The sequence below is a fragment of the Protobothrops mucrosquamatus genome, unplaced genomic scaffold (genome assembly GCF_001527695.2).
Source record: "Protobothrops mucrosquamatus isolate PMUCROS unplaced genomic scaffold, P.Mucros_1.0 scaffold127, whole genome shotgun sequence".
NCBI lineage: Eukaryota > Metazoa > Chordata > Lepidosauria > Squamata > Viperidae > Protobothrops > Protobothrops mucrosquamatus.
The window spans coordinates 55,155-69,995 of record NW_015386494.1 but is presented as its reverse complement, the minus strand read 5'-3'; the positions used below and the strand labels follow the sequence as shown (position 1 = coordinate 69,995).

Sequence of the window (14,841 nt, the reverse complement as noted above, 5' to 3'; positions counted from 1 at the left end):
TAATTTTAATATGCAATTTTATTTATTATGTTAGTCATTTAATAATATGTATTATTTAATTTATAAAAATCAGACACAAAAAGAATATAGCAATTAGCAATGTAAGATCCCTTCTCCAATATAATATGAACATTAGATGTATTTCTTTTAGGAAAGTGATTACAAAACAGAGCCACTAATGAAAAGCTTTCCTTCCCATACCAGTTCTGCAGATTTGAGGTGCCTCTGTACATGGTCTTCAGGACAGACATATGGAATAAGCTATTCCTCTAAGTCTTGAAATTTTAAAATAAGTAGACATCATGTAGAAGCTTCTTCTGTTTCTATTTCTTATTTTTAACAAAATCTTCAGTACTCTGGCCATCAGGTTTCAATATATAGGTAGTACTCATTCAGCAACTGCCTCACTTAGAAACCATTCTTAGTTGATGATGAGAAAAGAACTTTATTACCAGTCCTTGCATTTATGACCGTCACAGATCTATAAAGCAAAAGGTTGCTGATAAGATAAGTGTAGTCACGTTTTCACTTAGCAACCACTTTGCTTAATAGTAGAGTTGCCAGTACTAATTTTGGTCACTAAATGAGGACTACTTATATATGTATATCAATAAATGCAAGTGTTTAACAACCTCTTGTCAAATTTTATTTTCAATTTTGGAAAGCTCTCAAAACTTGGTTTTGCCATTGAGCCTGGGGATCCCACAGAAGCATGGAGCTTGTTAAACGGCTGATATAAATTTAGACCGGACTTTTCCCTGTCTTTTTGTTATTATATTTTAAACTGTTTTTAATAGGTTTTATTGGCTGAATTGTAATGAGCCAGTTTGCGTAGTAGTTAAAGCATCAGGCTAGAAACTGAAAGACTATGAGTTCTAATTCCGTCTTGGGCACAAAACCAGCGGGTTGGGTGACCTTGGGCCAGTCACTATCTCTTAGCCTTAGGAAGATGGCAATGACAAACAATTTCTTAAAAACTTGCCAAGACAACTGCAGGGACTTGTCCAGGCAATCTCCAGGAATTGCACATAATTGAAGGGAAGAAAAAAAAACAGGTTTTATGTTGATTGTTTAGTTCCACTTTAAATTGTATATGCTCCTAGTCATATGTAATTGAGATGGGCAGCTATACAAATTCAATAAATTTATAAAAAAGAATAGAAGCTGGCATAACTTCTACATGGAACAAAATAAAACATGACAGCTACAAATTTGAATGCATACTTGCTATTTACGTTTGTTTGAAAGATTCAAATAAGAAAAAAGTACATATGACAGGTATATTCTGAATGAATTTTAGTTCCTGAGTTTGTTTAAAATAATTATTTGATAGAATTTAAAGCTATCCCACTAGAAGAGATTTTGACAGTAGTATGGTTCTGCAAATTCATGAAAAAAACCTAATGGAAAACATTTTACAAAAGGGATGTGGATTAAAACTTATTGAGTTGTAAAACAAGACTTTATGCAAGTGATTGCATAGTATTAGTATTAACATGTATCTTGAGACATTTGAGCTAATATATATTTTGGCTTACTCTTTCAGAGACTACATAAGGCCTTACGCTACTAGGAGCATACATTTTTTAATCTTCATACAAGGATTTTGCATAATTTGCAAATGTTTTAAGTTTTATTTCTTTAAAAAAAATTGTCCTGCATTTATATAAAGCCTGCCAGAGTTACTGATAAAATAACTCTGCATTCTAGTTAATGAACTACTTTTAAAACAAATCTTAACTTTTTTGTTTATATATCGTATATAGGTTAAAAAGAGAAACACATGTTCAAAGGCATCTCTTTATAGAAATTCACACTGTCTAAATCATATTTATTTTTTTTACAATAGATTTGATCTGGTAGACAATTATTTGAAATATACTATCAAAAGTGATCAGCATATTAGCTTATTTTATTAATTTGATATTCGGGTGAGTGTCTTCAATGCTCAAATGTCTATAATGTTAAAAATGAAAATTAACATGTTGGATAAAACACTCAAGATAAATGAAACATGCTCTCAAATTTTGTTCCCATTTATCAAAAAATAATTTTAAAAAGTCTAAAAGAGATAGAAGATATAAAGACACTGTACTGCATAGGAAATTATAGTTCTGAATATGGAAATTCCATAAGACATTACAGGAGAAATATTCATTCTGATTTTATTAATTGTGATGTTCCTTTTCCTGAAGAATTATGTGCTCATGGGCACTTTAAAAACAGTCAGGTTGATACAGCGAAGTATGTTTTAAAGCATGAAGAGAATGAAATAAAACAAATGAAATATTTGAAATATTTTTGCCAATATTTCTTTGGGTTGGGAAAATAAATAAAATTCAACTTCATGTGTAAAATAAATAAATAGTCCCGATTTATCTTAATGGCAGGACATTTTTGAGTTCCTTGGTATTAATCCTAAGGCTCAGTTAGTTCATATAACTGTAATTGAATCTTCAAATTTTAAGAAATTTTAATTTTAGACCAAAGAAGTTGATGGTAATCTTAACACCAAACATCAAATCTTGGGAAAACGTATTGTGTTATGATTATATTACAAAATGATCTACTCTATAGCTATGTTTGTTATTTATATGGTAGGAAATTAGTTTAATTTATTAATCATATTTTCAGTCAGAGGTACATAACTGAGGTCTCTGAAAGATTTGCTTCCATAATGTAACAGAATGAAAAATTAAAGTAAAACAAATTTAGTTTGTCTTAGCCATGCCTGTTTTATCAATACTCTCCTATATATCATCAAAGGGCAAATTAAATCTTCAGCCCGTCAAAACATACACCTCAATTTTATTGCAAGTTTGACAAAACAAATGAACTTGTTATTTAAAGTTGTTTTGCCTAGTGCCTCTTAAATTAATAGGACTGTAGAGCTTTGCTGTTTTATTTACTAAATAATTACCTCGCTTATACACAATAACATATTAGAGTGGTGAGAACATGAGCTATAGCCTATCAGCACTAAGCTTATGATTGCTAATATCTGAAATGTGATACGGTATGTATTAGCTTATACATAGAAGATAAAACTATTTTCATATATTTTCCCTAATAAATAAATTCCCGTTGTTCCATGAAAGCCTTGTTTTATATACTGTTAAAATATACCATAATACTTTTATAAATTTATTTTTATTTGTAAAAAGTTTTTGTTCTATATTGATTAGCATATTTTCATTAATTAGCTTGTTTTAAAACATTATATACATTAACATTATGTCCTACTTATTTTGCAGAGAATTCAGAATCTATTGACCTTAAGCAGTTTTTTGAATTACATTTTTCACACATATATTATGTGTTTTTTGAAAATTTTGTGACTATTGAAATAAGTCTGAAACAGAAAGGTAAGAACCCAAGTTAAATATATAATCTCCATTTGTAGTCCTGGTTTTTGAAATGTATAATTTTTTTGTATAAACAGAATTTATTGAGAAGATTTACCAAAACATTTCAGTTTAGAACTATTTACTGCTATGATTAATCCTATTGATACACATTAATAAGGCACTACTTTATGGCTGTATTAATACGTATTAGTAAAACATTACTTATGATAATGAACCAATGTGATATAAGTGTTGGATTGGTATCGCGGTGGCCCGGTTCAGGTTTGTCCTGAAAACTTAATGGATGACTATTAACCATTAACATGCTATTAGCTCAGCCTACCTCACAAGTTGATATTGTTGATATTGGGGAAAATAGGAGTGCTGTGTTCTGATTAGTTGGTTTATTATGCCTTTATTTTGTACAATTCAAGGTAGTATACATAATGCTCTATTCTTTCAACCTTGAACTTCTGAAAAGAAAGCAGCATATAAAACAAATACGTCAGTTTTGTAACTGAGCACATTATTGTGGTTTAGCCATCAAAAGTTCCCTGCCAATATTTACTCAGTAATTAAAACCTGATAATTTGATTTTTTTTAAAAAAAACCTGTTCACTGATTTGTGAATATCAGTATGACTTCAATTTACTTGTTTTCAGTTCTAATTGTTCAGACAAACAAAAGTTTATATTTAAACTACATGTCAGTTTCATTTCAGTACAGATAGTCCTCAACTTATGACCACAATTGAGTTGCGCCCTATTTTATGACTTTTTTTTTTTGCTTTGTTGTTAAGCAAATCATTGCAGTTGTTAAATGAACCATGCTAAGCAAATCTGACTTCCCCCATTGACTTTGTTTGTTAGAAGCAGGCCGGGAAGGTCACAAATGGCAATTGCATGATCCAGAGATGCTGCAACCATCATAAATACATGCCAGTGGCACCTGAATTTTTGATTACATGACCTTGGGGGGATGCTGAGATGGTTGTAAGTGTGAGCACTGGTCGTAAGTCACTTTTTTCAGTGCCATTGTAACTTTGAATGGTTGCTGAATGAATGGTTATAAGTTGAAGACTCTCTCTATGAACTTGTTGATCCATCATTAAAAATTCTTATATCAACAACATTGGGGGGGAAAAGAATACTAAAGCAGATAGGTGGCAATCAGAGTTTGCACTTCTTACTTAAAAGCCTAGTCAAAGTTTGTCACCTAAAATGAGTATGGAGTTGTATAAACTGAAACTTGATTACAAATGGCAAAATGGCAGATATTTTTTAGCCATTTGTAGAGATTCTCGCTTTCTGATTTTACCTATGAGATAGTGGGTAGAATAGCAAACACCAGAACCCATTTTTTTTAGGAGAGGATCAAATGGATCAGGTCTTGCTGTTCTACCTTTTCCTCTAGATCGCTGGTGTAAATCTTACACAGTATATTGTAAGAAAATATTTTTCTGAATGGAATTCATTGTGTCGTAGCACTAAGCGTATTTTCTTCATTTAATCTTCAGTTGCTGTAACCTACCCTTTTCTCTTCCGTTTAGGTCACAAATCTCAAAGGGAAGAACTAGATGCTATACTTTTTATTTTTGAGGTATGGATACACAATTACTTCTACTATACCATGAATATAAATTTATTTTGGTGAATTTGTGATATATATTTTCTTATAGCCTAAGTGAAAACTTGTAAAAATCCAGAATTTACTCTCTAATAATTCCATGCTTTTTACACTTTAGGTTTTAATTAGCTTCTCTTTCTTTCTCTTTCAACACTGGCAGAAATCAAATGCCAAAAAACAGAGAGTTGTAGAGAGGGTTGTCTTGAGACATAATCTAGATAGTAGTTTTAGGTGAAACAGAAACTTGTGTATTCAGAAATACTTCTGATTTACTGCTAATGGCATTATCTTCAAATTTAAAAACATGCGAAATTAACTCCTAAGTACTTTATTAAAAATGTGGATATTTGCAAAGTAAACACTATCTCTTCTGTTCATAGGTTTCTTTGTATTACAATAATTGTGTGTTTCATGTATAGAATTCTATATTCTAGTAACTATAGATAGCACATACACAATTTCTTTCCTTGCTTTCAGCTTGCTTGAAAAAGTGGAATTTTCAAATAATTTGAATTAAACAATAAATATTGAGAAATCATTTTTTGCTTTCAGCATATGAAATTATTCAGATTTTTCACAAAAGAAAACTTAACTCATACTAGTCTGGATTGTCAATTTGCTTTAGCCCCATGGCAGTCATACATATTTGTTGCAAATTTTCAGAGTTTGAGATCTCAAAGTAGGCAGCTACAGTAGATGTATTTGCACAACATGTTATATCATTTGTGTGTTAATTTGAATATCCAAATTGCCTTCAGACATCTATATCACAAAGTTCATTAGCTATGTCATGGCTAATTAAAAGAGCTGAAAATACATCATGGCTAAGCATGGGACAAGAGCAAACTATAATGTGTGCATTCACAATAACCAGAGCAATTTAATGTTTCCTATATATGCACCTATAAATCTGATTATTCACAAAAGTAACAATTTTATTATTTCAAAATATGTATTTTTAATTAGTGAAATGGCATGATTAGTTTTTGCATTTTTCAAGCTATTCTGATGTTGAATACTGGAATGGAAAACATTTATTCAAGTTAAAAAGCTTAATAGAATCTAGAACAGGACATAAAAAACTGAAATAATAAACATGGAAACTATGGTCTTCAATTAGTGTTTTAGATATAGACAATTTACGTATTACTTTATTTAATAGATTTTACTTAATTTTATCACATTGGCTATTTGTTTCCATTCCTAGTGATTGATTTGTTTTCATTCTGTTTTGTAGAAAATTTTACAACTTCTTCCAGAAAGAATTCACCAGAGATGGCAATTTCACAGTATTGGTATGTATTTGCCTTTGAGTCAGGCGTTGCCTAGTAATAATTTTTCTGTCCTTGACTCCTATTTTGAATTTAATGTCAATGTGATTTAAAAACTTGATTACACTATCGTCTTAGCAGGAAAAAGGTTGACAGTTCTAAAAACTAGAGAGATTTCAGAACTAATGTGAATAAATCTCATGTGATTTATTGAAATGATGGTATTCTTTAGTGTGATTGCAATGCTAGACATATATTAATCAATAGTGGGTCCAGTATGGATGAGGAAAATAATAGGAGCCATGTAAAGATAGACGACATTGCCTTAGAGCAAATAATGGGAGCCTGTGGTCCTCTAGGTATTATGAACTACAGTCCTAGATTAGGGAAGCTACATGTAGCAATAGCTAGAAGGCCATAAGTTATTTACTTCTTGATAAGAGTTTACAGGAATGTCTTTTGTAACTAATTGAAATATGTTAAGAAAGTTTCTGTGGGTTCCTTCCTTGTGTTCTCAGAGCTTGGTTTTATTCTTGCAACTGTTTCATTACCAGTGCACTGATAATATTACTTAATTTGATAATGAAACATCTGCAAGAAAAAAAACTAAGCTCAGAGAGCACCAAAGACCCCACAGTTCAACCCTGAGCTAGAAGTATTCTCTTCTATAAGATTCTGTATGAATACTTATTTATATATGGGTTTTATATTATTTATGTTTATTAATTTAATTTAAATTGCAATCTTAATATTTTATAAAGAATGAACCTCCTATTATTAGTATAATCCTGTAATGCCCTTTGTAATGCCCATACAAAATCTATCAGTGGTACATTTTTTCTTTCACAAAAGATGACTTTTTTAAGCTATCAAGAATATACTATTGTGTATGTTGTGTTTGTTTGGAAAATAGGGGTCTCGTCTGATTCAGTGGGTAAAAAGGTGATCTTTTGAAACTTCTGGTATTTAGCCTATTACCAGTTGGAATTAAGCTCACCAAAAGTAATCTAGAGATTGCCAAGGACTTGTTAAAAAGACTTTATCAAGTCTGACCGACAACTCTCACAGTTCTGTCTTAACCTGTAAAGGGATGAATATTAACTGTACTGTTTTCTATTTTTCAGGCTTAATTTTAAAGAAATTACTTCACACAGGGAATTCTTTAAAGGTATGATTAAAATGTTTTAGATATAAAATCTAAGAACTGGAGACGTGGATATTTTTTGTAATACAGCTAATCCTTGATTTACAACTGTTCATTTAGCAACCATTCTACGTTATAGCAGCACTGAAAAAAAGTGACTTATTGCCACTCCTCACACTTATGACTATCATAACATCCCACAGTGATGTGATCAAAATGCAGGCGCTTGGCAACTGGCATGTATTTATTGCTGCAGTGTCCTGGGTCATGTGATTGCCATTTGCAACCTTAACAGCCAACTTCTGACAAGCAAAGTCAGTAGTGGAAACCAGATTCACTTAACGATCGTATGATTCACTTAATAACTGCAGTGATTCTCTAATCAACCATGGCAAAAAAAGATTGTAAAATCGTGTGTGACTCACATAATAGCTGCCTTGCTTGGCAATGGAAATTTTGGTCCCAATTGTGATAGTAAATTGAGGACTACCTGTATTGGGTCAGAACTTTAAAAATCTTGTTTAAGATGTCTCATTTAATGTATTGGGAGTATCTCTAATTGTTATTTTAGCACTGGAATAATATAACTGAACTGTTCAAATTTATCAATAAATAAATGTGAAATTTAAACTCTTTTTATTTCATTATTTAAGATTCGTCGCGAAGGTGTCCGTCTATTCCTCTTATGGTTGCAAGCACTTCAAAATAATTGTAGTAAAGAACAGTTGTGTATGTTTTCTTGTTTAATTCCTGGATTTCCACCACCACAGTCTGAACATGGTCCTCAGACACTAGATATTCTCATAAATCCTGTGCTAAATGTACAAGAAAGTAAGTATAAAAGGTGCATTTTCTAAATAAATAAATAAATTTGTGAGGGTTACTATAATCTCAAGCATATTAACTCAGAAGTAATTCCTAGTTTTATAGTGTTTTTGCATCCTTGAAATTGGTGCTCTGTTGGAGTATGTCAGTCATTATGTATAAAGTAAGGAGTAAATATATTCCTGTCCCTTGTGAGGGCTGAAACCTCCTCAAGTATTCTCCATGTGTTTCATGCGAACTTTAATTGATGCAAAATATCAACTAGCCAACTGTGTCAGGATCATTTTATACAGAATACCAGATTCATATTTGTGCTGCAAGATCTGCACAGTTTGGTTTTATTTGTTTGCTGGTTGTTTTTGATGTGAGCCTGACCATGAACTAACATCTGAGAACAAATGCCTTCTTATAAATGCTCAGAATTTCAGAGGTCAGTTGGTCAAGTGTAGAAGAGAGAGACTTCACATTGCTTTCAACTGTACTTGGACTGTACTGACTTTTTGCTTTTAGGAACAGTATCAAGAGACATGATTTGGTTTGCTTGGTTAACAAAAAACCATTACATTTACTTGAGACTTAACAGTGATATATATTTTGTTAATGGCTTTGAATGATTGTGGGAATGTAAGGGATGGGATACGTACTGAAAAAAACAAGCATGAATAGATAATTCTGAATTATGGCAAAGGCCTCTAGTCCAACCCCACAATCACCCATCAAATCTGTGTGTTCTGTATTTTAATTATTCTTAACCACATTAAGTGCTTATTTGAACAGAAAGACAGAACATTAAATTAAATAGACTATTAAATAAAATAAAATAAATAAGCCTAGTATTCTCTTTATGTTTCTCAATAAGTATTATGAAGCATACTATTTCTGATGTTTGTAATCTATGCATTCTTAAGAGAAACTGGGATGGTCCTAAATGTTACAGGATTATGAATAATATCCTGAAGATTACAGTTCATAGTTGTCAAAATTGTACAACTGAATATTCTTCTAATGCTGCATCTAAGTAAGTTTCATTGTGTGATTATGTACTGTATATAAGCTGATAGAACTCCATTTTAGGCTTTTGCCAACTTAAATGATCTTAATATTTATTATTGAACAGCACAAGTGACTGTAGAAGAAATTACTCCACTTGTCCCTCCACAGTCAGGAGATAAAGGACAGGATGATCTGACAAGCTATTTTTTAGAAGCACTTTTAAAATACTTAGTAATTCAGGTAAGTTGGTTGTATTTGAGTGGGGGAAGAGAGATTGGTTTTCCAACTTAAACCAAATTTACTAATTGGATAAGATTCAATCTAATGCAGATATCTTTGTTCTCTAATAAAATGAACTTATGTTTATAAGTATTTTTAAGAATTAGGAATTGAAATGTTTGGTTAAAATTAATAAATATAATATATATTATGTACATTAGAATATAAATGTTACAATAACTTTATATTAGTTATTTACTAATCACATTATTTACATAAATATGGTTTTTTTAAAGAGCAATTCTATAAATGAAAGAAGATATCTTTATTTATTACAATAATTTTTATTAAGATTTCATGGTAATAGTAGCCCCCCCAAACAGTTTACAAGTTGTATAAACAATTATAAACAAAAACACAATATATATTATAAAAATAAACTTCCACAATCCTTCTGATAGGGAAGTTGATGGTGGTAATTGTCTTTCCTGCCCCTGAAGTTATGCTTCTGTTTTTCGATTCCTGGAAATAAATGAAATAAGGTCAGAATTTCAACCCCATCTTATTGAAAATTCAGTCAAGATGCAGTCACACTGAAGAGCTGCTACTATATCTTGCTGAAGGACCCAGAGATTAAGAAGAAATAAAATCACAAATCTGGTCAGCTTAAAATAGGAACATACTAAAATGCAGAAGGAAACAGATGGAAATGAGTGAAAATAACTATTAATAGCATAGAGAGTTGATACATTTGAAATATATAATTGCATTATATCTGCCTCTGAAATAAATATAAATAATCCAACATTCATATTGTAGGTCAAAAGTCTGGAATGGAAGAACAGAGAAAATCAAGAAAAGGGATTTTCATTCTTATTTTCACATTTTAAGAAATATTACTTGCCTTATATTTTCCCAAATATGTGTAAGGAAAACAGCTTGTATAACCCAGTACTCGGTAAGCATTATTTAAATGTTTTTGAGAAGCATTTTCCTGGTTTTAATAGAAATGAAAAAACAATGCCTTACTGATTTGTGTGGCAGGTATCTCATGCAAGTTAATATTTTATTAAGTATGACATTATAAAGGGCAGTATTAACTTGAGGGTCATTATAAAGAACCGCAGCGTCATATCACATGGTTTTTATCAAGCCTGCAGATGACAAGGAAAGATCCAGCTCACAGGTCCATATTTAGCAAAGAATATTTCAGTAAATATTACATTTGATTAAAAACTTCTGATTATTTTTAAAAACAATTTGCTAAATTGCAATTGAGATAACTTTCTGCTACTGTAAGAAGAAAGGAGACCCATTTCAGGGAAATGGTTGCTCAGTGAATAGATAGTTACAGACCTTTAATTGAAGAACATTGCATCAGAGATATGGACTTGTATTCCAATAAGATTTTTGGTGTAAACTTACAAGTCCATGGGATAATGAGTATACAGTATTCTCTTTGGATCAGTGCAACTCTCATTGTCAATTTCTATACAGCAGGTGTCACATTTGATTAAGGTCGAATGTCCATTAAATCAATAGTTTCCCCAAAACCTAACCATCCCAAATATAGTAAGATTGGAGAGTTACATCCTTTCTCCATCCTTTCCTCAGCAACATCCAGTATGGCATATTCTACTGTCCCTTCGGCTCTCAAATCTTCTAGTACCTCCCATTCTGTCCCTCTAATTCCTCTTAACTGCTTTTCTAATCCCAAGGAATGAAAATAGAATCACACATAGAATATTAGAATATTTACAACTGCTTCATTAAGAGCCATTTGAGATGGCAGCTATACACATTGAATAAATAAATAAAATAATTTGCTTATGTTTCATAGAATACAAGTATTGGAAGGTTTTTTGGGAGATCACCCAGCTCAGTCCCGTACCTTCTGCAGAATTATGACATGTTTGCATTGAAACCTTTAAATATTGGCCATTGTGCATTTTTTTAATCATATTTAGGTAACTAGTTATCCAAAATTAACTTCGGCTTGATATCTTTTTCATCTTATCGTTGTTTCTCCCGCAGATATGCCTCAGATGAGACCAAAGCCACATTATATAATCATGAAGAAAGATACTGAAACAAATGAAACAGTGTATTGCACAAAGGAACCTTTCCTTAAAGCTCGCGTTATTGTCATCAGATGGTTGGTGTCTTTCTGGCTTGAGCCAAAACCTCTTGCAGGACCTCAGATTCCTGGAATGGAAGGGGAAATTGTGCCAAAGAATATTCAGGTAAAGCCAAGAAAGAGAGATGATCAACTGAATGGGAAAAAAAGCTGATCTTATTTATTTAATTTTTTTCTCACTTTTTTCCCAAATAATTCTAGATGGCAAATATGGTCTCCTCTTTTATCCTCACAGCAGTCTGTAATGTGCAGGGGTAGTCACCTTGGCTCTTTTATGACTCGTGGACTTCAACTCCCAGAATTCCTGAGCCAGCATAGCTGGCTCAGGAATTCTGGGAGTTGAAGTCCACGAGTCATAAAAGAGCCAAGGTTGACTACCCCTGATTGTAGAATAAGCTTTGCAACTGGAAATAAATGGCTAAAATATCTTTCTTTCTCCCTGCCAGGCCTCTTCCAAAAAAAAAAAAAGATCTTTTTATTTGTCATTTTCATTTTTGGTTTCAGAGGGCAGCTGCTACTTTGGCGTCCAGAGAAGACAGCAGAAGTGACGCCACTGAAAGATCTGATAGAAATCCAGAAACTGAACAATCTCATTCTAACACAAGCACACTGACTGAAAGAGAACCTAGTTCCTCCAGCCTTTGCAGTATTGATGAGGAGCATCTTACAGACATTGAAATAGTCCGAAAAGTTTTTTCTTCTAAAAGGAGTAATGTTAACTTTCTCACAGAAATATTTCGTCAGGTAAAAAAAAAAAAATCCTTTGTTTCTGAAAAGTATTTATGTTTGAATCAATGTTTATCATAGAATCTGTTCTGTGTTTTACATAACGTTCACAAATGTAGATTGGTTTTATTATATTCCTAATTTATAGATCAGTGGTGGCGAACCTATGGCACGGGTGCTAGAGGCGGCACTCAGAGCCCTCTCTGTGGGCACAGGCGCCGTCGCCCCAGTCCTAGGCCTTCAGCTGGGTTTTATAAAACTTTTTCGCTTTAGGCTTCCGCCGCCGTGTACAAAAAAAAAAAGGTTCAATCAATCAGTCAGTTTCAACTTCTCGTAGGAAAAAAAAAGAACTTGCAAAGTTGGAATTGATTGATTGAACTTTTTAGTCCCACCCAGTCTGCCATTACCACCATAGCCACGCCCACCCAATGGGCCACACCCACCTGGCACTCGACGATGCATAAGTGGATTTTGGGTTGCAGTTTGGGCACTCAGTCTCTAAAAGGTTCGCCATCACTGTTATAGATAGTCAGAGGCAAAATCTCAACTTACAATAATTTGTATCAGTCTCCCTGAACTGAATACTCCCTGAACTGAATACTCCATTAAGCATAACATCACAAAATTTTTGAAGCTGTAGATGCAGGTCATTGGATAGGGGCGGCAGCTCTACCAGTCATAAACTTCTGTTTTGTTAGCTGAGTAGATAAGATGTCACGAAACCTTTAGGAATATTTTGTTGTTGTTGAGTCTAATATCTGAAACATTATAAACTTTTTTCTTCAAATGAAGGAGCTGAGGGGGAAATCCTACATATCCTATAACAGGGGTCCTGTTATTTATTTATAGATTTAGAGGCTGTATGACTCGGGAGACTCTGGGCGGCCTGCAGCTTTAGAAGCAAGAAAACAATGATAACATAAACACAAATCATAGATTATTATTATTATAGGTAGTCCTTAACTTACAACCATTCATTTAGTGACTGTTCAAAGTTACAAAATCACTGGAAAAAGTGACTTAGATCATTTTTCACATTTACGACCACTGCAGCATCCCCATGGTCACGTGATCAAAATTCAGATGCTTGGCAACTGATATGTATTTATGATGGTTGCAGTGTCCCAGGGTCATGTGACCATCTTTTGCAACCATCTGACAAGCAAAATCAATTGGGAATCCAGATTTTCTTAAGAACCATGTTATTTACTTAACAACTGCTGTGATTCACTTAGCAACGATGGCAAGAAAGGTCATAAAATGGGGCAAAACTCACTTAACAACTGTTTTGCTTAGCAATGGAAGTTTTGGGCTTACCTGTATATCTACTGTAACCATATGCAGTAAACACAGCATTTTATTTGAAATTTTACTGAATGAGGATTTTCATTACAACAGTTGATAAAACTATTTATTCCATAGTGCTGTCAAGAATGGTAGACCTGTTGCCAACTTTTTGCCATTCATGTGTTAATTTTTATGTATTAATATCGGTATTCTTAATTTATTTCTATTTGATTTCTGTTTCCATCTTTCCCCTAAAAAGCAATTATAATTTTCCTGCTAGCTTTCATTTATATACACATTAATAATACGTATTCTTCACAAAATCATCAAAATGTCAAAAGCAATATCACGGCTGTGGCGTCACAAGTTCTGCCCTTTCACATGGGCTTGCAACATCATAATACACATAAAAGGAGGGGGGATTTCCATTATTTTATTTATTATTTTATTTATTTGTTTGTTTTGCTTATTTATTTATTTATTTTGCTGCCCATCTTGCTGCAAGGCGACTCTGGGCAGCTTATAATGTTAAAAGCAATAAAATCATAAAAATATATTGGTTTAATAACAATAAAAATACAATTTATGATCAAAAGATGGGGAGGGAGGGAGCAGGATGTGCAAGGGGAGGAGTGGAATTTTTTATTGGTCCATCAACCACCTCCAGTGTGATATTCCATCATTGGGGCCCCAAGCCAACTGGCAGAGCCAGGTCTTCTGACTCTTATGGAAGTCAGGAGGGTGAGAACAGATCCCACCTGGGTGGGGATGGGGAAGATGTTCCAAAGGGCAAGAGCCATGGCAGAGAAGGTTCTTCTTCCGGATCATGCCAGCTGAAATTCTTGACTGACAGGTCCGTAGCATACCTGCTCTGACCGCATGGGTGGAGCAGACCAGTCCCATTGGGTTGAGATAGTTCCTCGGGCAAGCTGGACCCAGCCAACACCATGAATTGCACCAGAGTCAAACTGGCAGCCAATGCAGGCCCCAAGGACTGCCCACGCTGCTGCACTCTGCACCAGTTGTAGGTTCCAAATGTTTTTCAAGGGTACCTCCATGTAGAGCACATTATTTATTTATTTATTTATTTATTTAACAGGATTTATATGCCGCCCTTCTCCCCATGGGACTCAGGGCGGCTCACAGCGTATTAAAACATCATACAAAAAATTTCCCCTACTAAAAACCAATTAAAACCCAAATATTGGTAGCTGTGGCTCTTTAAAATCGTTAAAAATTGTCCCTATTTAAAACTCACCCTAGGTC

General features: G+C 33.2%; 1 protein-coding gene across 1 annotated transcript in view; it reads left to right on the top strand.

Annotated features, from left to right (window-relative positions):
- The window catches only part of RALGAPA1 (Ral GTPase activating protein catalytic alpha subunit 1), a gene marked incomplete at its 3' end in the record, with an annotated part of 67,310 nt that overhangs the window by 2,052 nt on the left and 50,417 nt on the right, over positions 1 to 14,841 (top strand). The window contains exons 2-10 of the mRNA XM_015813009.1: positions 3,255 to 3,365; positions 4,897 to 4,946; positions 6,211 to 6,268; positions 7,369 to 7,412; positions 8,042 to 8,219; positions 9,331 to 9,446; positions 10,245 to 10,383; positions 11,460 to 11,668; positions 12,067 to 12,306. Of these exons, the coding sequence (XP_015668495.1) occupies positions 3,255 to 3,365; positions 4,897 to 4,946; positions 6,211 to 6,268; positions 7,369 to 7,412; positions 8,042 to 8,219; positions 9,331 to 9,446; positions 10,245 to 10,383; positions 11,460 to 11,668; positions 12,067 to 12,306 (1,145 nt within the window). The remainder of the gene's footprint in view (positions 1 to 3,254; positions 3,366 to 4,896; positions 4,947 to 6,210; positions 6,269 to 7,368; positions 7,413 to 8,041; positions 8,220 to 9,330; positions 9,447 to 10,244; positions 10,384 to 11,459; positions 11,669 to 12,066; positions 12,307 to 14,841) is intronic.